Source organism: Vombatus ursinus, unplaced genomic scaffold (assembly GCF_900497805.2).
Source record: "Vombatus ursinus unplaced genomic scaffold, bare-nosed wombat genome assembly UNPS02007284.1, whole genome shotgun sequence".
In the NCBI taxonomy this organism is placed as follows: Eukaryota; Metazoa; Chordata; class Mammalia; order Diprotodontia; family Vombatidae; genus Vombatus; species Vombatus ursinus.
Window position 1 is genome coordinate 26,305,128 of NW_020947062.1, and position 25,736 is coordinate 26,330,863.

General features: G+C 41.9%; 1 protein-coding gene across 1 annotated transcript in view; it reads right to left on the reverse strand.

Annotated features, from left to right (window-relative positions):
* BRF1 (BRF1 RNA polymerase III transcription initiation factor subunit) overlaps positions 1-25,519 on the reverse strand; it is a 168,554-nt gene extending 143,035 nt beyond the window's left edge. The window contains exon 1 of the mRNA XM_027848972.1: positions 25,181-25,519. Within this exon, the coding sequence (XP_027704773.1) occupies positions 25,181-25,364 (184 nt within the window). The 5' untranslated portion in view covers positions 25,365-25,519. The remainder of the gene's footprint in view (positions 1-25,180) is intronic.
* Positions 25,520-25,736: the final 217 nt, after the last annotated feature.

Consider the following 25,736-nt stretch of genomic DNA (forward strand, 5'->3'; position numbering starts at 1 on the left):
GAGAGAGAGAGAGAGAGAGAGAGAGAGAGAGAGAGAGAGAGAGAGAGAGAGAGAGAGAGAGAGAGAGAGAGAGAGAGAGAGAGAGAGAGAGAGAGAGAGAGGAAGAGAGAGAGAGAAAGAGGGAGGCCAGAAAATGGCCTCAATTTTTTTCAGTAAAATATGAGGTAAGGTTCTTATATGAGAGGGAGTTGGGAGACAGAGCTGCAGTAGGTTTGAAAAGAGACAGAAAAGTTTGGAAAAGTCACTGTGGTTAAGGGGGATACTGATATCACTTTAGGGAGATGTAAAATTATTGCCTTGCCCCAATAAGACTCCAGATGAGATTATTTAGTAAAAACTTGCAATGGATCCAGTCAGCACAGTTCTGCAATTTTCTTCAGTTTTTTATGCAGTAATGTATGAGCAGGAGCAAAGGGACTGGGTAAATAATTCAATATATATTTGGAAAAGAAAGATCTTCTACCAGATAAAGGGGCAAGGGTCTCCAGAGAAGAAGACAGAGTAATATTGAACTATTTCACTAAAGGAGTCAAGAATGGGAAGAGAAGAGAGAGTTATATGGGTTATGGCCTTGGAAAGAACTGGTGGACTAGAAGACATGATGAAGATGAAGAACAGGGTTTGGAATTGCAGGTCAGAGAGAGTGGTGGAATGACACAACAGATTATGATCAGATAAAGGAATTTCAGAGGTCATGAACATGGATGTGGAACACAAGGGTATTGGAGCAATCAGTCAAATCATTATTCTGTATATATTAGACCTGAAACTCAGCTAATTCCACCAACATTTACACCAAGTATCTATTACACACACACACACACATACACACTCTGGACTAAGCACAGTAAACAGAATAGAAAAAGAAGTGGTGTTTGCCCCCAAGAAGTTAAGTTATACATCCATGAATGTAAACAACTAGGATCAATTCCAAAGAGCAAGTGTGAGAAAGGTGAATACAGTGGCTGAGGAGATCCTACGAATGATCATCATAGGACAGAGTTAGTCAGGGAAGTTAATTCTTAATTGGATTTTTTAAAAAGTACCGAAAAGAATATAGCTTGACTGACTATATTTTATATTTGTCTAACTCCCTTCTCTAACACATTCCCAATCTACAACTTCCTCAAGAATGGCTAATTTTTCTCAATTAAATGACTCTAAAAAGCCTCCCTGTTCCATAAGGCCACAGCCAAAGTACTTATCTCTTCCAGTAAAGAGTAGTTTACCCTCAACTGAAAGAAAAGTACATTTCCAGTTCTAGATTCTTTATCTATCTAGATATCTAGAATCTAAAGTAGCAAATAACTTGATACATATGTAGGCTTTTTAAGATTCGCTAATCACTGGGGCAGCTAGGTGGCACAGTAGAGAGGGTGCCAGGTCTGATGTCAGGAAGACTCATCTTTCTGAATTTAAATCTGGCCTCAGACACCTATATTAGCTATGTGACCCTGGGCAAGTCACTTAAGCCTGTTTGCCTCAGTTTCCTCATCTGTAAAATGAGCTGGTGAAGGAAATGGCAAACTATTCCAGTACCTCTGCCAAGAGAACCCCAAATGGGCTCATGAACAGTCAGATACAAGTGAAAATGAAACAACAACAATTCCTCGGCATACATTGTTTCAACCCTGTGAAGTACTATTACTCCTATTTTACAGATGAGGAAATTTAAGGTTCAGAGAGATTCAGTGATATATCCATGGTCACAAAGCTAGTGTCAGAGTTGTAATATGAACCCATATACTTCTGACTCCAAATCCAGCACTCTATCAACTATGATATTCTGTCTCTCAATAACATCAAAATCTCCACCCCACATGACACACCTACCAGCCCAGCCCAGAACCTCAAGACTAATCATTCTGTACTACACCACCTGGCTAGAACACAGAATAAATACATGAAGGGAACTAATGCAAAATAAGTTTGAAAAGGGAAGTTGGAATCAGATTATAAAGAGCTTTAAATGTTAATTAGCAAGAACCAATTGTTAAATTTTCAATGTGAACATTTATATCTCAGAAACTGGCAAACCTGCAAATCAAGGCTTGACATGTTTTATTGACTGACTAGACTGAAGAAAATGATGGAAAAAAAATGTTAATAATGCATATTAAACTTAAAAGTTTGTCCAGACACACATTTTTTTTCAAAAAGCCAGTTGTTGAGTTTTACCAGCACATTCCTGGATATAACTCATGTAACAAAAGCTCTTTTTTGTGGGGGCAGGGGGTTCTCAATTCTTAAGAGTGTAAAGAGAACCTGAGCCCCAAAAGTTTGAGAACTGCTGCACTAAATCATGCTACCTCCTAAATTTACTATCTATAGAACACACATGAGCATTTATTCTTCCCTGATTTTGCTTGAGCTCCTCATAGCGTATTCCCCAGTGTAATGTTGTGTATTCCCTTTTTTTCCAGACCCAGCTCAAGTCCTATTTCCTCTAGCCTACACTTAATGTTTCTAACACTCATTTGGCACTTAACTATTTAAAGCAGTCCCTACTTTTTTTTAATGCTACTAATTCTTCTGCCACATGCCACATTCTAAACTTATCTAATTTGATAGACCTTGCCCTTGACCCTTTAGGAGGGCCAGAAACTGCTTCAGCATGAGTTGCTCAAGGCAAGGGTCATCTCCTTTATTTATTCAAATCCAAGGTTTACCATTATATGAATTAACCATCTAGTGGCCAAAAAAAAAAAAAGCATATTTGAGCCTTTTTTTCCCCCCTTAAATCACAGCTCTAAAATCAAAGGTTGTTTTCAAATACAAAGAAAATTATCACAAGAACAAGAAAGTATCAATCAAGGTCAAGCTTTCTCGGTCAACTTTTTCTAGGTACGTTCAAAACAAGGACAAGAAAGAAATAATTCCACTGATTGGAATAGTAGAGATGCATACCAAGTAAGTTTGTATTAGGTGACCTCCAAGTTGTACTCTAAATCTCTCCCTATCATTCAATTTTTAACATGTTTATATCTTGTATACCCAACTAGAGTGTCAGTTCTTTGAGGTCAGAGAGCCTGCAATATATTATACTTCCTCCTAAACCTGTGGCATCATCTAGCACAGGATTATCAATGTACAAAAAAGATCTTCAATAAATATCGACTAAATGAATTAACCTGGTGGTAATGATGGTAACAATAATAAGATAACATTTATCTGTATAGTGCTTTAACTTTTTTTTTTTTTTTTTGCTTTTTGGTGAAGCAATTGGGGTTAAGTGACTTGCCCAGGGTTACACAGCTACTAAGTGTCAAGTGTCTGAGGCCAGATTTGAATTCAGGTCCTCCTGACTCCAAGGTTGGAGCTCTATCCGCTATGCCACCTATCTGCTCCTAGTGCTTTAACTTTTACAGGTGTTTTTTTAAAAATATTTATTAATTTATTTTTAACATTCATTATTTTAAATTTTGAGCTCCAAATGTTCTCCCTCCCTCCCACTCCTACCCCATCCACTGAGAAAGCAAGCAATCTGAAATCAATTAGACATGTAAAGTCATAGCAAACATTTCATATTAGCAATGTTATCATACTCAAAAGTCTATTTTGTTTCTGACCACTGTCTTCCTTAATTTGTCCTCACCTTTATCTCCTCTTCCTCTTTTTCTTATCCACTTCCTCTCCTACTTCCCTGCTGGGTAAGATAGATTTCTATACATGAGCATGTATATATATTCTTCCCTCTCTGAATCAATTCAGAGTGAGATTCAAGCACTGCCCACCCCGTTTTCCCTTCAATAGTAAAAAGCTCTTCCTTGTGTGTCTTTTTTATGTGAGATAATTTCTTCATTCTTCCTCTCTCTTCCCCCTTCTCCCAGTATATCCCTCTTTCTTGCCCATACAAATTTTTTTTTAAGATCATCCCAACACAGGGGCAGCTAGGTGGCACAGTGGATAGAGCACCACCCCTGAAGTCAGGAGGACTTGAGTTCAAATCCGGCCTCAGACCAAACACTTGACACTTACTAGCTGTGTGACCCTGGGCAAGTCACTTAACTCCAATTGCCTAAAAAAGAAAAAAAAGTCAAAAAAAAGTTAAAAAAAAAAAGGTCATCCCAATATAATCAACTCACTCTTGTGCCTTCTGTCAATTGAGGAATGATATGTTTGACTTCTATTTTATTCTAATCAATACTAATCAGTTCCAGGTAATTCCACAATGATTGTTAGCAATTATTAGTGATATATTCATCTAGTAATATTCATTTACTAAGTCTAGCTAAACTAATATTAGTATAAGAATTACATATATTAATAAATATTTTACATATATTACATCTAGGGATAATTAGATAAGGTAGATTTTTTCTTATAATGGGCTTCAAATGTTAAACTACAAGCTATAAGTTCACTGTTCAATGTTCACTAACCTGTTGTAAAATTCATTTGCCTAACCACAAGAATGCTGACTCCATTCTTTTGGATGATGAGGTGACCAAACCCAGAATGAATAGGATACCTTGACATGATATGGAAAGTCCCACAATTTATTTTTGTATCTGCAGACTACCTTCTTGTCCAACATGAGGAGGGGCCCATCTTATGACCAGTTAGCAGAGATGACCCTTGCCTTGAGCAACCTGTGACTACCCATGCTGAAGCATAGTTTCTGGACCTCCTAAAGGGTCAAGGGCAAAGTCTATCAATCAATAAGATTCTGTATTTTACTTTGCCTCTTCTGACTGTCTGGGTATCAAGTACTTAACAGCAAAGCCCTGGAAGATCTGGGTCCCATTCATTGAAGGGGTCTGGTCTCTTTAGTAAATGGTTATTGACTTGGAACTCTGCCTCAGTGGTTTTTCTTGCAGGTTGAACAGTTCTGGACCCCACACCATGTAGAGTCCTCCCTGCCCTAATAATGATAAAGTTTTTAGGAGTTACATGTATCACCTTTTCAAAAAGAAATGTAATAGTTCAACTTTATTGAGTCCTTTGTGATTTCTCTTTCATGTTTACCTTTTTATGTTTCTCTTGAGTCCTGTATTTGAAAGTCAAATTTGCTATTCCTCTATGGTCTTTTCACCAGGAATATCCACATCAGGAATGTCTAAAAGTCCTCTATTTCATTAAATATCCATTTTTTTCGACTGAAGAATTACACTCAGTTTTGCCGGGTATACTTGGTTGTAATCCCAGCTCTTTTGTACTCTAGAATATCATATTCCAAGCCCTCTACTCCTTTAACGTGGAAGCTGCTAAATCTTGTGTGATTCTAACTATGGCTGAATGGTATTTGAATGGCTTCTTTCTGGATGCTCTTTGACGTGGGAGCACTGAAATTTGACTATTACTTTCCTAGAGTTTCCATTTTTGGGAGCTCTTTCAGGAGGTGATTTGGTGATTCAATTTCTATTTGACCCTCTGGTTCTAGGATATCAGGGTAGTTTTCCTTTATAATTTCTTGAAATATGATGTCTAGGACCTTTTGTTTATCATAGTTTTCGGGTAGTCCATAATTCTTGAATTATTTCTCCTCAATCTATTTTCCAGGTCAGTTGTTTTTCTCATATTTTATATTTTCTTCTATAGTTTTCCTTTGTAATTTCTTGAAATATGACGTCTAAGACTTTTTGTTGATCATGGTTTTTGGGTAGTCTAATGATTCTTAAATTATTTCTCCTCAATCTATTTTCTAGGTCAGTTGTTTTTCTCATATTTTATATTTTCTTCTATTGTTTTCATTCTTTTGACTTTGTTTTATTATTTCTTGGTATCTTGTGGAATTATCAGCTTCCTCTTGTACAATTCAAGTTTGTAAGAAATTATTTTCTTTCGTGAGCTTTTGTGCCTCTTTTCCATTTGGCCAAATCTACTTTTTAAGAAGTTATTTTCATTAAGTGAAATTTTGTACTTCTTTTTCCATTTGGCCAATTCTATTTTTTAAATTGTTATTTGAGTATTTTTTTTGTGCCTCTTTTACCAAACTGTTAATTGTCCTTTCATAATTTTCTTGCATCACTCTCATTTCTTTTACCATTTTTTCCTCTACCACTCTTTGATTTTTAAAATCATTTTTTAACTTCCAAAAATTCTCACTGGATTTGTGTCCAATTCACATTGTTCTTTGAGACTATGCTTGTAGCTATTCTGACACTGTTGCCTTCTTCTGAGGCATCTTGACCTTCCCTCTCACCACAGTAGCTCTTTATGGTTAGGTGCTTTTGTTGTTGTTTACTCATTTTCCCAGCCTATTTCTTGACTTTGAATTTTATGTTAAAGTTGAGTTCTTTTCACCTGGAGTTGGGGGCTATCCCAAGCCTCAGGCTTTTTCAAAATGCTGTTTTCAGAGCTTGTTCTGGAGGTTTGGAAGTTTGGGGCTTTTTCAACGGGAAAGATGTGATCATGATGTGGTCATCCCTCGTGATGAAAGTGATACTGCTCCTTTGGACCCTGGCTCCCTTGGCATGAAAGTGATATTGCTCCTTTGGGCCTCTGCTCCTTTGCAACTGCGAGCACTACTGTTCCTCAGGACTCTGATCCCTCTTGACCCAAAGTGTTCCTCTCTGCCTTTGAACTATGACCCAGAAATGGGGAATGGTTAATAAAGTTGCCAAAAAGCACCCTGTCCTACACCCAGTGCTAGCACAGAGGTCCCCTGTAATCTCTTTATGACCAGTTGTCCAATCACCTTACCATCCCTGGGCTAAGAGTTCTCAAAGTTTCAGCTGCTGCTGTAGCTGCCTCCAATGCCCACAGCTGGTGTTGCCATTAAATGGGCTCCAGACCAGTCCCTATCCCAGCGTTACAGATTTCTTCTTCTGATTGCCTAAGTTGTCTTGGGCTGGAAAAATATCTCACCCCAACCTTTTGTTGGCTCTGCTGCTCCAGAATTTGATTTGAGGCATTATTTTAAAGTTGCTTTAAAGCTGCTTGTCCATCTTTTGACTGCCCACCACACATTGCTTTAACTTTCTCAAAGCACTTTACCCTATACTACCCAATGACAATCCAGCAAAGTGGCATTACTATTATCATTATCCTCATTTTACTGAGATCATATAAGTCAACTGATGTGCCCATGATCACACAACAGGATGCAAACCCAGGGTTCTCCTGACTCCAAATCCTGATATTTTCTTAATTACAAATGAGTTATTCCTTTCAGTGCAAGAGTTAATAAACATCTGCATGGGCAAGGCTAGGCTATGCAAATAAAAAATGAAAAATTACACAGTCCCTAGACAGTTGATGAACCTAATCTAGGAAGAAAAATGGGCTCTATTCAGATGAATGAAATTTTATAGAGAAAAATGTAAAATCCAATACTTGGGTACAAGTACTCAACTGTAAAATGTAATAATAACACCTACCTCTCAGGGTTGTTATGAAGATCAAATGAGATAATATTTGTAAAATGCTTAGCATAGTGCCTGGCACTTAGTAAGCCCTGAATAAATGTTTATTCTCTTCCCTCGCCTTTCCTTCCTAACTCCAAGTCTGGCACTCTATCCACTAAGCTACTTACCTATCCACCTAGCCACTAAGGTTAACAGAGAGTCCCTCTTGTTGCCTTTCCCTGTCCAATATTTAGCCAGGACATAGCTCCATCTAAAGGCAATCTCCTCCCTCCCATTCTGAAAGTGGTCCTTTACATGGGAAGAACTCATTCAAAGGGAGGCACTCTTACCACTCCCTAAAGAATTAAGAAGATATGTGAGAGGAAACCCATTTATTCCGGGAAGACAGTGGTCTAAGAGGAAGGGGACTGAGATAAGGTTGTTCAACTATTCTGAATGCTGGCCAGTATAATTAATATTAACTTTCTTGGATTTCTTGGATTCCAAATTAACCAGGAGCAGAGACACTTTGGAGGGTATGGGGAAAATGCAAACCAGACATCTTCCATCAGTCGCTTACATCTGTACCAGCACAAGGCATTTTCCATCTCCTGCTGCCAGCCCAATTCCCCAAGTGGGATGTGGAGAACATTCAGTGCAAATAAGAGTAAACTTTACTCCCTTCAACTTTAGGCTCCCTATCTCCTGCTGCACCAATCCTTTGAGTGTAGAGCAGAGATGCTCTCCACTCAGTAATGAACATTCTCACACCTGGTCATACCCTTTAAATCCCAGTGACTCTGAAACCTGTAGATCATCATACAAGTTCCATTCCATATCTCCTACCACTCGATTCTTCATCCCCCTCTACCCTCCCAAACTAAAGTTTCATCTTAACTCCACCCAGCCCTTCCATTGTGCCCTCTGAAAGAGCTGTTCCATAAGCATCAAACTTCCCTTCATCTTAAATCTATTCCTCTCCCACATTTGACAGATATTACTGAAACCTGGCTTTCCTCTGATAAACAGAACCTCTCAGGACACCTTCTCCAGTTCTGGCTGCAGCTACACTCACTCTCCTAAGCTCACTAGTAGAGGCAGGGGAGTTGGAATATCCTTGCTCCCCACTGCCACTTCCAAGTTCTGACATTTTCTTAGTCACTCAGTAATTTATCTTCCTTTAAGATTCATGCTATTCACATCTACCACACTCAAGACTAAAGTGGAGGGAGTTGGTGCATGATTTTTCATTCACAGATGATTGTACACTCAGTGCAACCTCTGAAGCTGAGACGCAATAAAGTATGGCTTGATTTTCTTCTGCTTGTACTAATTTTGGCCTAACAATTAACACCAAGAAAACACAGGTGCTCCACTAGTCAGCACCACACCATCCATACATGGAACAATCCGTTACAGCAAATGGAGAGATTCTGAATGCCATGGATAAGTTCACTTATCTTGGTAGTAAACTTTCCAGGGATGTACGCATAGATGATTAGGTTGATGCACGCATTGCCAGAGCTAGCTCAGTGTTTGGGAGGCTCCAAAGGAAAGTGTGGGAGGAAGAGGTTATTAGGCTGCCTACCAAACTGAAGGTCTACAGAGCAGTTGCGCTGACTTCATTATTGTATGCCTATGAAACCTAGACAGTATACCAGCACCATGCCAAGAAACTGAATCTCTTCCATTTGTTTTAGGAATATTCTGAAAATGACCTGGCAAAATAAGGTACCTGACACTGAGGTCCTTTCTCAAACTAAACTGCCAAGCATTCAAACTCTGCTGCAGAGTGCACAACTCCATTGGACTGGCCACCTTGTGTGAATGCCAAACATACACTTGTCTAAAAGACTATCATACAGAGAACTCACAAGGCAAGCAGTCACATGGTGGTCAGAAGAAGCAATACAAGGACACTCTTAAGGTCTTTCTAAAGAACTTTAGAACTGATTTCATGACATAGGACATGCTAACAAAGGACTCCCACATCAAAGAAGATGCTGTGCTCTATAAGCAAAGTTGAATTGAAGTAGCTCAAAAGAAACATGAGATGCACAAATTTAGAGAATCCATCCCAAATGTTCAATCTGTGCCTGACCTGTGGTAGAACATTTCGAGCTTGTATTGTTCTGATCAGATCAGCCACAGTCAGACACACTGTAACTTGACTCTAACATAGTGATGTCATTTTTGGTTCTCTTGGAGGACAAAGGACACCAGCCAACCAACCAAGCAACCAATCTACCACCCAATCAAAATCCTGGTAGCTGTTGTCTACAGATCACCAGGTTCCTGTCCTTACTTCCTCAATAAATTCAGTATCTGACTCATGACTTTTCTCTCTTCCCAAACTCCTGCTCTCATACAAGTGGACTTCAGCATACATACTGATGTTGTTACCTCAAATATCCTATCCACTCAGTTTCTCAACTTACTCATCTTCCATGAGCTACTTGTCTACCAAGCACAAAGACAGTCATAGCCTTGATTTTTTTTTTCCATCACCCACAAATGTATGATATCCATCTTCAAGAATTCTGAAATCCTTTTATCCAAACATAATCCACTGCCTTTTAACCTCTCCTTCTGCCTTCCCTTATGTAACCCTCTTCATCTTCACCATGACCTCCAGTCCCTTGACCCCTCAATTCTCTCCCAGGCCATCTCCCCTGCACTAGCCACTCTCTCCTCTTCTCCCCATCTTGACTCCTTGGTGAACCAATTCAACTCTACACTGTGCTCCTTTCTTGAGCCCCTAGTCCTCTTATCATATCACCCATTACACCCAACCAGGCCTCGGCTTTGGATCACTCCCACCATTTGTTGCCTTTGTGTCTACATACATGCCAGTGAACGAAAGCGGAAAAAAAAAATCACACAACCCTTCTAACTGGGTGCACTACAAATTTATGTTTCACAATCTCAACTAGCCCTCACTGCTGCTAGGCAATCCTATGATGACTCCCTTATCAACTCACTATCCCACTCTCCACAACAGCTCTCAAATCTCCCATGATCTCCTTCCTTGCACCCTCTCAGATGAGAACTGCCTCATATTTTACAGAAAAAATTTAGGCCAGGTGTCATGAATTCCCTCTTTTCCCATCTTCCTTATCTCCTACCAACTCAGATGCCTTCAGCCACTTTCTCCTCCTTCACCCGTTTGATATGATGCTCCTTATCGAGGCTAACTCCTGTACTTGTTCAAGTTATCCCATTCTATCCTGTCTCCTCCATTATTCCCGCTCTGCAACTTTTTTCGATCTCTCTTTTTTCTCCCTCTCTCCTTTCCCTCTCCAGACTTATTTCCTACTGCCTATAAACATGCTTATATCTCCTCTATCCTGCAAAAAACATTCACTTGATCCTTCCATCCCTGCTAACTATTATCCTATTGCTCTTCTGTCCTTTGTAGTCAAACTGCTTGAAAAAGTGGTCTACAATGGATGCTTCCACTTTCTCTCCTCTTACTCTCTTCTTAATCCCTTACCATCTGGCTTCCAACTGCTCTCTCCATAGACACCAATGGGTGTCTTAGTTGCCAAATCCAACAACCTTTTCTCAATCTTCATTCTCATTGACTTCTCTGTTGCCTTTGATATTGCTGATCTCTCTCTCCTCCTTGATGCTCTCTTCTCTCTATTTTTTTGGGACACTACTCTCTCCTGGTTTTCCTCCTACCTATCTAACCCCTCCTTTTCAGCATAGTGCCTGGCACACAGTAGGCATTTAACAAATGTTTATTGAATGACTGGTTAATCCTGGAGGTAACAGGAGTTTATTTAGTCCTTACTTATTAACATGATCAGACCTGCAGTTTAGGAAAACTACTTTGGTGACTGAATGAAGAATGAACTGGAACAGAGAGAGACTTGTGGCAGGCCGACCAACCAGCAGGCTCAGGTGTGAGATGAAAGCCTGTATCAAGGTATTTGCTGCAGCAGAAGAGAGGAGGCATATTTGAGAGATTTTGGAAAGGGGAAATCAATAGGCCTTGGCAACAGAATTGGATAGGAGCAGTGAGAGATAGTGAGAAGTAGAGGATGACACCAGGTTGCAAGCCTGAAGGACTGAGGAGTTAGTGGTGCCTCACACAGCAATATGGAAGACTGCAGGGGATGAGGATTCGAGGAAGATAATGAGTTCAATTTGGGACATGCTGAATTTTAGATGTCTACAGGACATAAAGTTTGAGATGTCTAACAGATAATTGGAGATGCTAGCTTAGAGATCAACAGAGAAGTTAGGGCAGGACAGGTAGATTTGAGAATCATCGGCACAGAGATAATAATTTTTAAATCCATGGAAGCTGATGATATCATCAAATGAAAATAGTATAGAGGGAGAACAGAAGAGGGCCCAGGACAGAGCCTTATGAGCCACCCATTGGAAGCAGCATGACCTAGATAAATATCCAAAAAAAGAGATTGAGAAGGACAAGGAGGATCAAATAGGTTGGGGAAGAACAAGGAGAGAGTAGTGTCCCAAAACCTAGAGAGAACAGAATATCAAGGAAAAGAGAGTGACTGACCAGTGTCAACAGCTACATGGGGATAAAGAATGAGGACTGAGAATTGGCTTGAATAGGCAGTTAAATCATCAAGAATAGCTTGTACATTAGGGAAATTGCTGTATTTCATCAGCATTTAGAAAAAAGAAACAATTAGGAGACTATCACAATATTACAGGTGAAAAATAGAGATAGAATTTTGAATAAAAAGGATTAGAAAAGAATCCTTCTGGAGAGATATAAGTGACAAAAGCATAAGAACATCAGAATTGGTTCCTACTTGGGCAGAAGTATATCTTTTTCTGAATGGCCCTAAATATTTCTCTAATTTGGCCAAGATCATTAACTTATTTTCCTATGTATAATATTTCCCTTCCTCCTCATCTCTTTACCATGATCAGCCATCACTTTTCTTCCTGCACAACCCTAGTCTAAAATTAATCAAAGACAATTTAGAGAGACTTACAATATTCATCCTCACATATTATAAGAGTTTTTCAGCCATTACAATATATGGCTCTCAGGCATAGCAACAAAAAACCCTAAAATCAAATATTTCCCATTCTTAAATCCTTCTAAACTTACTTCAGCTCTTTAATAATTCGTTTTCACCAGCCAACAGACCTCCTTGATAATAAAACTATACACAGAAAATTCATCACATTCTTCTGCTGCAGAACAACTTTGCTGACATTTTTCCAGTGGCATTACTCTCTTCCTCCTTATATTACTGGGTTTTTTTTTTTCATTTCCCTGTTAAGGTCATAGGACTAAGATTATATCTTTCAAATATTTACTGAGCACCTTGCATACTACCAAAAACAAAACAAAAAACCATGAATGAGACAGTTACTGATTCTTACCCTCAAGGAGTTCAATTACTTGGGTGAATAATATGTTTACATAACACTCCTATGAGGGCCTACACAGAGGTACAAAATACATCAAGAGCTGCAGAAGAAAAAGATATCTCATCCAGCTAGAAAACAGCGTTTAAGTAGGTAAGATGAGAAGAGTCACAAAGTTTAGATAAGATTTACCCAAGGAGACAAGCATTTGTTGAGTTGAATTTTGGATAGATTAAGTTGAAAGGGAGAGGGCATTTCAGTCAGTGTATAGGCTGAAGAAAGGCACAGGAGGTGTTACTTAGCAACACTTCAACTAACTCTGACCTGACTACATAAAAGAGAAAAAACATCACTATCTTTACATGAAGGTTGGCTTCCTGATATGTTCTATAATAATGCAAATGGAATCAAACTCCTAGAATCAACACCACCCCACCCCCCAGAGTGATTTATGCTTGCCCAGCATTTCTTAGAAATTCATTTTAATAATTTCCTTTCGTCCTATAGACAGAAATTTTAAAACAACTCCAGAGACTTAGGAGTGAACTGGCTATATATTAGTTTCACACGTGGTTGAATTCTACCAATTAATTGACTAATCCAAATATCTATATTTACTGGAAGCCCAATACTACTAACATGGTTTATATGCTGCATCTAAGCATTCTAATCTGCTCTGAGTGAAGCTAAAGTAACCGTGAATAAAGTGAAATAGAGATAAGAACATTCTTTCATCTAACTAAAATATATTTATTTGCAATAGCAATCAATACAAAAAGCCTTACTATCAAAAAAAAAATCCTGGGAAAGAAAGATTATCTTTTACAATTGTGAGCAATGAAAGAATTTTAACCAGACATAGAATTACTGAATTTAAGACAGAATCCAATCATCAATGAATGGAATCCCAACCATAACACAGTGAATAAGTGGTCACCCTTTGTACTTTAAGCTTTAGCATTACAAAGCAAAAGCCCAGGCTTGCCTAATTACTTTGGTATTACAAAAATTGGTGGCAGTAGAGGGATACTTAAATAATGCTCTACTGTGGCACTCAAATTGGGAGAGATGCTACACAGAATGGAAACTCCCTTACAGGCAATTGTACCGGCCGCGCCGACCTTATGCCGGCCGTGCCAAACACTCCTCCTATAAGGAGCAAGCTGCCAGAGTCATACTCACTCACCAGTCTTCAGTCCTCAACCGGATACACACACAGAGACGAGCCATCAAGAGGCTGCCAACACCCAAGCTTTATTCAGAGGCCATCACAGCAAGCCATCACAGCAAGGCCAAGCAGGAAGGCCAGAGCAACAGAGCAGGAGCTAAGAGAGCGCATGATCTGACCATGCTCGTTCCTTAAGTACCTACTTAGCCCCTCCTCCCCAGCCTGCTTACTAGCCAATGATTGTAGGGTCAGATACCGGAAGGGGCTGTCTGAGTTTAGCACACCAAGGGAGAGGGAGTGACATAGGAGGCTAGGACCAGATATAGGAAGGAGGTGTCTGGGATTAGTGCATAGACAGAGTACGTGACCTAGGAAGTCAGGAAGGACACAGGAAGGAGGCGTCTGGGGTCAGTGCTACACAGAGGGACCCAGGAAGTCAGGAAGGTCACAGGAAGGAGGCGTCTGGGGTTGACGTTGCATATAGGGAGGGGACTAAGCAAAGGGAACTTGTCTTCTGCCGTCCCACTCCCACGTGGCACCGCCCCTTGCCTCAGGAGCACAAGCTCCGGCTACTTCCTTGCACCCAGCTTATCTCACATAGCACTGCCCACTGCCTCAGGGCTTCTCCGTACCCAGCCCATCCCAGTTCACCACGACTCCACCTACCACAGCCCCTGCCTCGACTTCCAAATACCCAGATTCTACCCCAATCTTGCCACAGTACCCATCTGGTAGTTGCCAACATCAGACAGTCCCTCACAATTCCCCCTTTCTGTTTAATAGAGGGGTGGAGACGGGGTCTCCATACTAGATCTTCGGTTCTGAGTGCCTCTATAGAACCTCTAAGAATTCTAAGAAAACATCCTAATATAGTGAGTAGTAACAATAACAGTATAAATGCAAAAAGAGTTATAAATGCCCAATGGGTTACAAAGGAGGGGATGGGGAAAGACATATGCTTAATCCAATCAATCGCTAAGGTGATGAACAATATCATCAGTCTTGTGCTGGTGCCAAGTGTCAGATATGTTCTGCGCCAGTCTAATTAACACCCGTAAAGCCTGGAGTACAGAGGAAAGATTTGTAGTCTGGATCTGGGAAAGGGCACGGGTATCATTACACCAAATAGAAAAGAAAGGAGAGTGTCATTTATGCTTTGTGAAACGGCGTAGCAAGTGGCGTTATGGTTTAAGGGTGTTACACAAATGGATCAATATCAGCCATCGCATGGCAACTGCTGTCTCAATTCCAGCCACATAAGTTCATTCCCAATGTCCTGAGTAGCCAATGCTACTTTTTTTGAATCTGCTCCTCCAGCTGCTGATCAATATCAGCCTGCACTTGGAGGGCTTGGGCGAATTTATTGGCCAGTTCCTCTAATTTTGAGGCAAGCAATTGCTGTCCACTATATAAGTCCTGTATCTGGAACTCCTTGAAGATGGATGCTGCCAATGCAAGTGCCCCCAGCCATTCTCTCTTGTGTCCCAGGACACTGGAGCTGAGGCAACCTGTGGCAAAGTCCTGATCGCGCAAAAAGTGAAAACAGTTTGCTCAGTTTAGACATCCTAACTGTCTTTTCTTTCTGCTCTCTCTGAGTTTTCTGTTGACTGTGTTTCTTCTCCCATCCTTGTTGTCTCTCCCGGGGCTTCTTCAACTCGTTTTGTTCTTCTTTCTGGTACCCAGCGGCTCTGGCCATCAGAATCTGTAAGACATAAATACCCCGGCCCTCTCCACAACACTACAGATGGGCCTTGCCAGTTTCCCTCATCGTCCTTCCAGAGGACTTTCTGGTTAAGGGATGGTGCATGTAGTGCTGTTTTTAAGGGGCCAGATGAATTACAAGTGGGTGGTGTTATTAGCTGTAGCATGCTGGGGGATAGGCCCGTGTCTCTATCTAGACAGAGAAAATTGTATGTATATAAGGCTTTATCCACATCTGCTTGGGTAGGCCACCGCCCTGAGCCCCGACCTCCTACTCCCCCTTATTGTTTACTGAGGGTAGCTTTCAAGGTACGATGGGCTCGCTCAACAATAGCCTGACCTGTGGGGTTATAGGGGATCCCTGTAACATGCTTAATGCCAAAGGATGTAAAAAAGGCAGTCATTTGTGTAGATAAATAGGCAGGCCCGTTGTCAGTTTTAATGACGTGAGGGATCCCCACAGAGGCAAAACAATGGTACAGATGCTTAATAACTGATGGGGTGTTCTCCTTACTGGATACAGTGGCCATTATAAATTTGGAAAAAGTATCAATGCAGACATGGATAGTGACACGGCCAAGGTGAGTGACATCCATTTGCCACAAGTCATTGGGAAAAAGACCTCGTGGGTTAATCCCCTTACTGGATGGAGGGGGGAGAAAAGGAACACAGCGCACACATCGCCTCACAATTTGTCGAGCCTGTTCACGAGTTAAACCATACAGGCGTCTCAGGGAGCTGGCTGGTAGGTGTAAAAAATCATGGGCTTGTTCAGGAGGGGTGAGGACTGGCAGTAAGGAGCACTGTAAAGCATGATCCGCTACATCATTGCCTTCAAAAATGCCTCCTGAGGTGGACTGATGAGAATAAACATGGAGAATGTAGAGGGGGTTGTTTCACTGCAACAAAATTTGCTGTAATTCCCTCAGGAGAGAGGATATGGTGGACTTATGAGGTTGGAGGACGGCGTCCTCTATGCATTTAAGAACCTTCACTGCATATAGACTATCAGAGATTATGTTTATAGGCTCAGGATATTTATGGCAAGCATGGAGGATGGCAAAGAGCTCATTTTTCTGGGTAGAGTCATAGGGGGTTTCTAATACTATTATTTCCTTGGAGGCCTCATGATAAATAGAGGCCTTATTGTTTTTTGTAGCATCAGTGAAAACATTTGAGCCTTGAACAGGTTCTCCCAAAACCTTTCATTGGGGTGGTACTAAGGTTATTTGCTCTAGCATGGGGAGGAGCAGGCAGGAGGAATGGGGACTTATCTCGGCCCATTGGGAGCAACATGCCCAAGACCAATAGGTTTGCATAATGGCTTCTCGCTGTCCAGGTTCAAAAATCGAGTAAAGTAAAGGACGCTGCCCAGGCAAGTGGACAGCCCTTTGTACTGCAGCTAAGGGTAGTTCCCCTAACATCTCATAATAATTTGGCAGTACCTTGTGAGCCTTCTTTGCATATACAAATTCTAATAATTTGGGACCTTGGTGTATAACACAAAAAGGGCTCTGTTGATTGACCAAGGAGACCTCTATTCTACCTTTGGGGTCCCATCTGGCGGTCTGGGCTTGGGCAGCGAGTGAGAATATTTGGGACACTGCTGCCTTAGCAGCAGGAGTCCATGCCCGAGGGGAGTTCAAATCTGAATTTCCTTTTAATATATCATATAAAGGCTGCATTACAGCAGGAGGAATGGGTGTGTGGGCCCTGAGCCATTGGATCTGTCCCACTAACTTTTGGAAGTGATTCAAGGTGGTTATCTTATCAAGCCCTAGTTCAGGAATTTGATTGCTAATAGAAACAGCCTCCATACGAAGGCCTAGGTATGTGAGTGGGTAATTTTGTTGGACTTTGTCAGGGGCCACCACCAAACCATAATGAGCAAGTGCAGAGATGGTTTCTTTTACTAATCTTGCTAGTGTCTCATCACTGCTAGTGGCTAGTAAAATATCGTCCATATAGTGAAGTATTGTGGCTTTAGGCCATTTGTCCCTGATAGGGTCCAGCACTCTCCCCACATAAGCCTGACATAAGGTGGGACTGCAGCACATTCCTTGGGGCAGGACCTTCCACTGATATCTTAAATCTGGTCCTGCATTATTGGTAGTGGGTATGGTAAAGGCAAATCTCTTTCTATCTTCTGGGGATAATGGGATAGAGAAAAAACAATCTTGGATGTCTATGACTGTCACAGGCCATCCAGAAGGCATTAAATTAGGGGAGGGGAGGCCAGGCTGTAGGGTTCCCATGGGCTCTAGGGTGGTGTTAACTGCCCTGAGATCTATTAACATTCGAAATTTCCCTGATTTCTTTTTTATTACAAACACTGGGCTGTTTCAGGGGCTGGACGTGGGCTCAATGTGCCCCACCTGTAACTGGTGCTGCACTATATCATGTAAAGCCTGGGCTTTCTCCGCAGGGAGGGGCCATTGGGGTACCCAGACTGGGTTATTAGATCTCCATGTTAGAGGAGTGGGTCTGATACAAGAAAATTTTTGCTGTTGCCCAACAGCCCCAATTAAAAATCCTGCGGGGGTGGTATATAAACAGATGCCCGACAAGCCTTCAAAATATCCCTTCCCCATAAATTGTATCTCAAACCTGTAACTACTAGGGGTCGGATGGTCCCTTGCTTATCTGCGAATTGCCAGGGCAGCTCCTCTGCTGATACCCATGCTTGTTGTGCCCCTCCGACCCCATTGATTGTTGTGGCACCAGGTTGGACTCGCCAAGAGGGGGGCCAAAATAGTCGTGAGATGACAGAATGATCAGCTCCTGTATCTAATAATCCCTTGAAGAATCGCCCCTTAATTTGGATAGTTGCCCATGGCTTACTGTATTCTATTTGTTGTACCCAATTAATATCATTATTGTGGCTATCCAGCAGGGGGAGGGCTTGAGCCACCACCTCCCCTTCGTCTATGTAAGCTACCAAATCATGTGGGTTAGTTACTATAATCTGTTGCTGGGGCTGGTGAGCAATAACCGTGGTGTGGACAATAACGGGGGTATATAATGAAAGGCCCACCACGAGGGCTGTTTGGAAGGTAGAGTCAAGCCCAGTCACTGGCACTATGGTTGTATCTCCAGGGTCTATTTGGAAATTTCCTTTGCTGTAAAGGGGAAGTCCAAACCACCAGGTAGAAGTCAGAGATGTTCCTGATGCAGCCCCGAGGGCGCATTCTGAGGGGGTGGAGCTTCCATCTGGTAAGCTTGTTGAGGAGCCCTCGAGGGGCCCCTTGCCCCGCCTCCCGACTGGCTTGCAGCATTCTTTAGCATAATGGCCGGATTTGTTACAATTGTAACAAATTACCTTGGGGCGGGCTCCACCAGGTTTCCGGTGGCATTGTGCCTTAAAATGACCGGCTTTCCCGTATAGATAGTACAATTTAGTCTCTTTTGTTTTCAGCACTTCTAATAGTCCTCTCCAAGCGGCTGCCTGTAGGCGGGCCACGAGATCCGGGAAGGGTTTATCAGGACCTTTTTTAATCTTGGTCATGGAGGGCCTTTGTTTCCCCAAAGCCTGAATCCTACTAAAAGCCCGTAGGGCACATTGGGATACAGCTGCAAACACTGTATTTAGTGTCTCATTTAACTCCTTAAATTTCTTCCATTCTAAAGGGGCCAGGTCCTCCCTCTGTCGGATAAGTATGGGGGAGGGGGCCGCCCCTCCGCGTGGCTTTCCTTGCTCCGGTTTCCTGCTCTCTCTTTGCTCCTGCTCCCCCACTCCCGCCCTCCTGCCCGGCCTTGCTTTCTTTTCTCTTGCTTATTCTCCCATTCCCTGTTTCCAGTGTCCTCTGTCTCACTCCCTGAGTCTGTCTCACTCCTTGATTCTTCCTCACTACTGATTTCCGCTTCTTTCACTTTTTTATATTCTTCTTTCCCTTGCACCTCCCGATCCGGGACCTTAACAAACAACTGTCCCATCTTTCTTCCTTCACCCTATCGGCTACAGGTCTCGTCTCTCTTCCAGCGACCAGACCAGCTGATTCACGGGGCCTCTGGCCTATTTCCTCCGCCCCACGTTGGGCGCCACTTGTACCGGCCACGCCGACCTTATGCCGGCCACGCCGAACACTCCTCCTATAAGGAGCAGGCTGCCAGAGTCATACTCACTCACCAGTCTTCAGTCCTCAACCGGATACACACACAGAGACGAGCCATCAAGAGGCTGCCAACACCCAAGCTTTATTCAGAGGCCATCACAGCAAGCCATCACAGCAAGGCCAAGCAGGAAGGCCAGAGCAACAGAGCAGGAGCTAAGAGAGCGCTTGATCTGACCATGCTTGTTCCTTAAGTACCTACTTAGCCTCTCCTCCCCAGCCTGCTTACTAGCCAATGATTGTAGGGTCAGATACCGGAAGGGGCTGTCTGAGTTTAGCACACCAAGGGAGAGGGAGTGACGTAAGAGGCTAGGACCAGATACAGGAAGGAGGTGTCTGGGATTAGTGCACAGAGTACGTGACCTAGGAAGTCAGGAAGGACACAGGAAGGAGGCGTCTAGGGTCAGTGCTACACAAAGGGACCCAGGAAGTCAGGAAGGTCACAGGAAGGAAGTGTCTGGGGTTGATGTTGCATATAGGGAGGGGACTAAGCAAAGGGAACTTGTCTTCTGCCGTCCCACTCCCACGTGGCACCGCCCCTTGCCTCAGGAGCACAAGCTCCGGCTACTTCCTTGCACCCAGCTTATCTCACATAGCACTGCCCACTGCCTCAGGGCTTCTCCGTACCCAGCCCATCCCAGTTCACCACGACTCCGCCTACCACAGCCCCTGCCTCGACTTCCAAATACCCAGATTCTACCCCAATCTTGCCACAGTGCCCATCTGGTAGTTGCCAACATCAGACAGTCCCTCACAGGCAATCCCATTGGACTGATATTATAAACACAAATAGAAAATTTCCATTATATAAAATTTAAAAGGTTCTCCATAAACAAGGTCCAAACAGGGTCAGAGACAGGGGTGGGGGTGGGGGTGGGGGATCTTTGCACTAATCTCTGATAAGTCAGACATCCAAAATCAATCAGGAATTGACATTAATCTATAAAATTAGGAGCAATTCCCCAAGAAATAAGTGGTCGAAGGATATGAACAGTTTTCAAAAGACAAAATTATTAAAAAATACTACTAATAATAAGATAATAAAATAATAAAAATACTACTACTAATAATAATAAGGAAATTAAAATAACTCTTTGACCTCATCATTTCATACTCAGAAAACTTGCACAGGCACTGTTAAACTGAACTAAACTGAAAGATGAGAAAAGATGGGAAAATTCAAAGGTGGAAGTGCTATTGGACACATTAATCAATCCACTCCTAGTAGAGCTATAAACTGATCAAATTATTCTGGAAAACAATTTGGAATTATGTAAATAATAAAAGCTACTTTGTTATTTATATCCTTTGACCCAGAAATCCCACTACTGGGACTACATCCCAAGGAGGTTATTTGATAGCAAGGCTTATAAGCAAAAAAATATCCATAGCAACATTATTACAACAAAATCTAGAAGGAAAATGAATGGTATACGGTGCTCATATCCTGCCTCTGATCATTATTACTCCAGTAACCTTGGGTAAGGCACTTAACCTTCCCAGGCTTTCTTTTCCTCATCTGTAAAATGAAAAATTGAACTAGACTAGGAATCCTTTTCCTCATCTGTAAGCTGAGGAAGTTGGACTACATCACAGATTCTTAACCATTTTTGTGTCCTGGTCAAAGACTGGTGAAACCTAAGGACACCCTTCTAAGGATAATTTTTTTTTTTTTTTAATTCATAACTGAGCTAAGAAATGAATAGTCAATCAGTAGAATAGATTAGGTATACAATATACCATCGTACTAGTACCACAGTAATCTAGTGTTTGATAAATGCAAAGATCCAAACTCTAGGGGTAAGAAGTCAACATGTGACAAAAATTGCTGGGAAAACTGGAAAGCACTTTGGCAGAAACTAGGCATAGACCACCTTCTCACACTGTATACCAAGATAAGGTCAAAATGGATAAAAGACACAAAGGGTGATAACATTAAGTAAATTAGAAGAGCATGGAAAAATGTATCTGTCAGATTTATGGATGATAAGGGAAGAGCTTATGACCAAACAAGAAATAGAGAGGATTACAAAAAGTAAAATAGATAATTTTGATTATATAAAATTAAAAAGCTTTTGCACAAACAAAACTAATACAGTCAAAATTAGAAGGAAAACAGGAAACTGGAAGAAAAATTTACAGCAAGTTTCTCTGATAAAGGTCTCATTTCTCAAAATATATAGGGAAGTGAGCCAAATGAATAAAAATAAGAGTTATTCCCCACTTGATAAATGGTCAAAAAAATGATCAGGTAGTTTTCAGAAGAAGAAATCAAAGCTATCAATTACGTTGTTCAGTTGTTTTCAGTTATTTCCAACTCTTTGTGAAACCCGTTTGGAGTTTTCTTGGCAAAGATACTAGAGTGTTTTGCCATTTCCTTCTCCAGCTCATTTTACAGATGAGGAAACTAAGGCAAACAGGGGTAAGTGACTTGCCCAGAGTCACACAACTATTAAGTATCTGAGGCCAGATTTGAACTCAAGAAGATGAGGCCCACTGCATCACCTAGATGCCCAAAGCTATCAAAAGTCACAAGAAAAAATGTTCTTAATCACTACTGATTAGAGAAATGCAAATTAAAACAACTCAGAGATTCAGTCTCACACCTATCAGATTGGCTACTACAACAAATGCTGGAGGGGATATGGGAAAATTGGGACACTAATGCACTACTGGTGAAGTTGTGAACTAATCCAACCATTCTGGAGAGCCATTTGGAGCTACGCCCAAAGTGCTATGAAACTGTGCATATCCTTTGACCCAGAAAGACCAGTACTAGGTCTACATTCTAAAGAAATGAAAGAAAAAGGAAAATATCCAATAGTTACAAAGATATTTATAGCAGCTCTTTCTGTGACAGCAAAGAATTAAATGCCCATTAACTGGGGAATGGCTGAACAAGTTGTGGTATGTGATTGTGATGGAATATTATTGTGTTATAAGAAACGATGAGCAGAATAGTTTCAGAAAAACCTGAGAAAATTTATATGAACTCATGCAAAGTGAAATGAGAAGAAACAGGAGAACACTGTACACAGTAACAGTAATAATGAAAGGATGATCAACTGTGAAAGACTGCTACTCTGATCAAGACAATGATCCAAGGCAAATTGCTTTCATTTTTATTTCCCCAATTACATGTAAAAATAATTTTCAACATTATTTTAAAATAATTTTTTGAGTTCCAAATTCTCTCCCTCCTCCCTTTGAGAAGGCAAGCAATTTGACATAGGTTATATATGTGCAGTCACACAAAACATATTTCCACGTTAGTCATATTGTGAAAGAAAACGGACAAAAAAAACAAGAAAAATTTAAAAAGTAAAGAAAAATTATTCTTCCATCTGCATTCAAACCCTGACAGTTCTTTCTCTGATAATGGATGCCATTTTTCATTATAAGGCCTTCAGAATTGTCTGATCCAAGACAATTCCAAAGGACCCACGATGAAAAATGCTATCCACCTAGAGACACAGAATGGATGAACTCTAAATACAGATTGAAGCATATTTTTTCTGCTTTCTTTTTTTAATTTTTATTGTTTTGTTTCACAATATGGCTATTATGGAAATATGTTTTGCATGACCTCATGTGTATAAATCAAACTGCTTGCCTTATCAACAAGGGGGGAGGAGACGAAGGAAGGGAGAGAATTTGGAACTCAAAAAATTTTTTAAATGATTGTTTAAAAAAATTATATATAATTGGGAAATGTTTAATGAAATAAAATATTTTTTAAAGTCATAACTGAAAGAAGTACTTAAAGTGTAGTGAAAACTGAAGATAAAATTTTTTTCACATCCAAGTTCACAGATCCCCTAGAACTGATTTACAGGATTCCCAGAACAGCAAAACCTTTCTACTAGATGGCCTTTATGTTCCCTTCCAGTTCTAGTTCTAAGATCCTCAACTAAAGAAGACTTTGTAGAAAGAACAAGAAAAGCAAATCAAAGAGAATAGTATAAACATCTATAACAATGTAAATAAAAACACTTTTTTAAAAAGCAAAACTAAGATAAGCAACAAAATCCACGACAAGTATACTAGTCAATGTCAGTATCCAGCTATTAAAGAGGTAAGCACACATCCTTTCTGTTAAACTTCAGGAACAACAATACTCTAAAGTGGCATATACTATTGGTCATAATCATGTTATTAGGTGGTTTGGAGAACATAATTCTCGATGATTGTTGCTTTAATATTTCTTGGGAAGTATGTACTGTATCAAAACAAAATGTAAAGTGGCAGCTAGGTGGATAGCCTAGCTGATAAAGCACCAGCTCTGGAAGCAGAAGGACCCGAGTTCAAATGTGACCTCAGACATATAACACTTACTAGTTGTGTGACTCTACGCAAATCATTTAACCCCAACTGCCTCACCAAAAAAAAAAAATGTATCAAAAAATTAAATTTGGATTTGTAGTATATGATTGACTTTTAAAAGTCTTATCAAAGGAATTTTACAAGTGATAAAATGCAAAACCGCAGAAAAAACTTCTGTCATTTTTCTGTTCAATTGTCGTTTATTTAAGATAGCATAATGTAGTAAAAATATGGGATTAGGAGTCAAAAGATTTGGATTCTAGTTCTGGTTCTGCTATTGGTTTGAAGTCATTCCTCTGTGGACCTTAGTCTCTTCCTATATAAAATAAAAGGTTGTTCTCCATTATTTGTAATGCTGAGATTTGAAAACAAAGAGATAACTTTTCTTTTTTTCCCTTTCTGAACAAATGTAAAGGGCAGCAAGGCCTAACGTTTTGTTTCCATTCTCTTCCCTTCCATAAATCTACGTTTATTTAGAACGTAAATCTCTGGAACACAGAAACTGAGTTGTATTTAGATGCTGCTATACAGCCTCCAGATGGAAGGGGTTTTTGCCTACTTCCACATGACTCAAGCAATGATGTAAAAGCAGCATAGCAAAGTGAATACTTTGGACCTGGAGTCAGGAAGACTCTGGGTTCAAATCCTACCTTTGATCTTACATTTACTAACCATTCCAACATAGGCAAGCAGTCTCTTAACTTAAACCTCATTTTCCTCATCTGCACAATGGGGCTGACAAGATTATTTGAGAATAAATGCGATAATGTATATAAAGCACTCTGCAAGCTTTAGGGAACAAGAGTCAGCGGTTGCTACGTCCAGTTATCTTTCTCTGTGGGCCGGGTTTCCTCGGCTGGGCGTCCTCAGCTGGTATTCCCCCTTCTCTGACACCTCCACCAGGGGCATGTCAGCTCCGGGGGAGCCCAGGCCCACCTCAGCATCTCCCGATCCCTCCTCGGATCCCTGGTACATTTCCCTCCCCCAGACAAAAAAATAAAAAGAAAGAAAGAAGGCCAGCCTGCGCTCCACCTGTCAGCCCCGCCAAGGCCCGCCCCTCCGGGCGCGGGGCCGGAGCAGCGGGGACCCCACGCAAGGGTGGTCGGCGTCCTCCTGGCGGGGCCTGGCGGGGCAGGCTCCCCGGACTCGGTGAAATCCGGAAAAGCTCCGGTCTCAGCACCTGCGGCCAGTCCGCCCACGCCGCCTCCCCGGGGGGAAACGCTACTCACCGTCCAGGGAGACGAACTGGCCCACGGCAGAGGAGCCGCCGCCACTGTTCTCCACGAACTGCACCTCGGACACGATGATGTTGTCCTCCAGCACGGAACCGCAGCCCGTGCACACCGCATCGCCGCGGCCCGGGTCTAGCTCGATGTCCGTGCCGCCGCAGTTCCGGCACACGCGGCCCGTCATCTTGACACCCACCGGGGCCTCGGCCGCCAAAGCCCAGGTGGGTCCCTCCCCAGAGCGGGTGAGCGCTCAGGGCCCCGGCCCAGGGCCCCGCGGTACACCCAGGTCTTCCCTGCCCTGGAAGCCAAGTCCCGTTCGGGAATTTTCTCCTCTCGCGATACTGCGGGCGCCAAACGGTCCCGCCCCCTCCGCCTTCTGTCCCGCTCCCCTCCCTCGCGCCTCTCCAGAGGGAGAGCGGCCGCCGCGAGGAGCTGAACCGCTTTCGCAACCGCCACCAACCGCTAGCGCCGCTCGCTGCGTGGGGCCGTGCTCCGAGACGGGGGGCGGGAAGGCATTAGGACCTCGGCGGGGAAGCGGTGAGGTTCGAACCAGGTT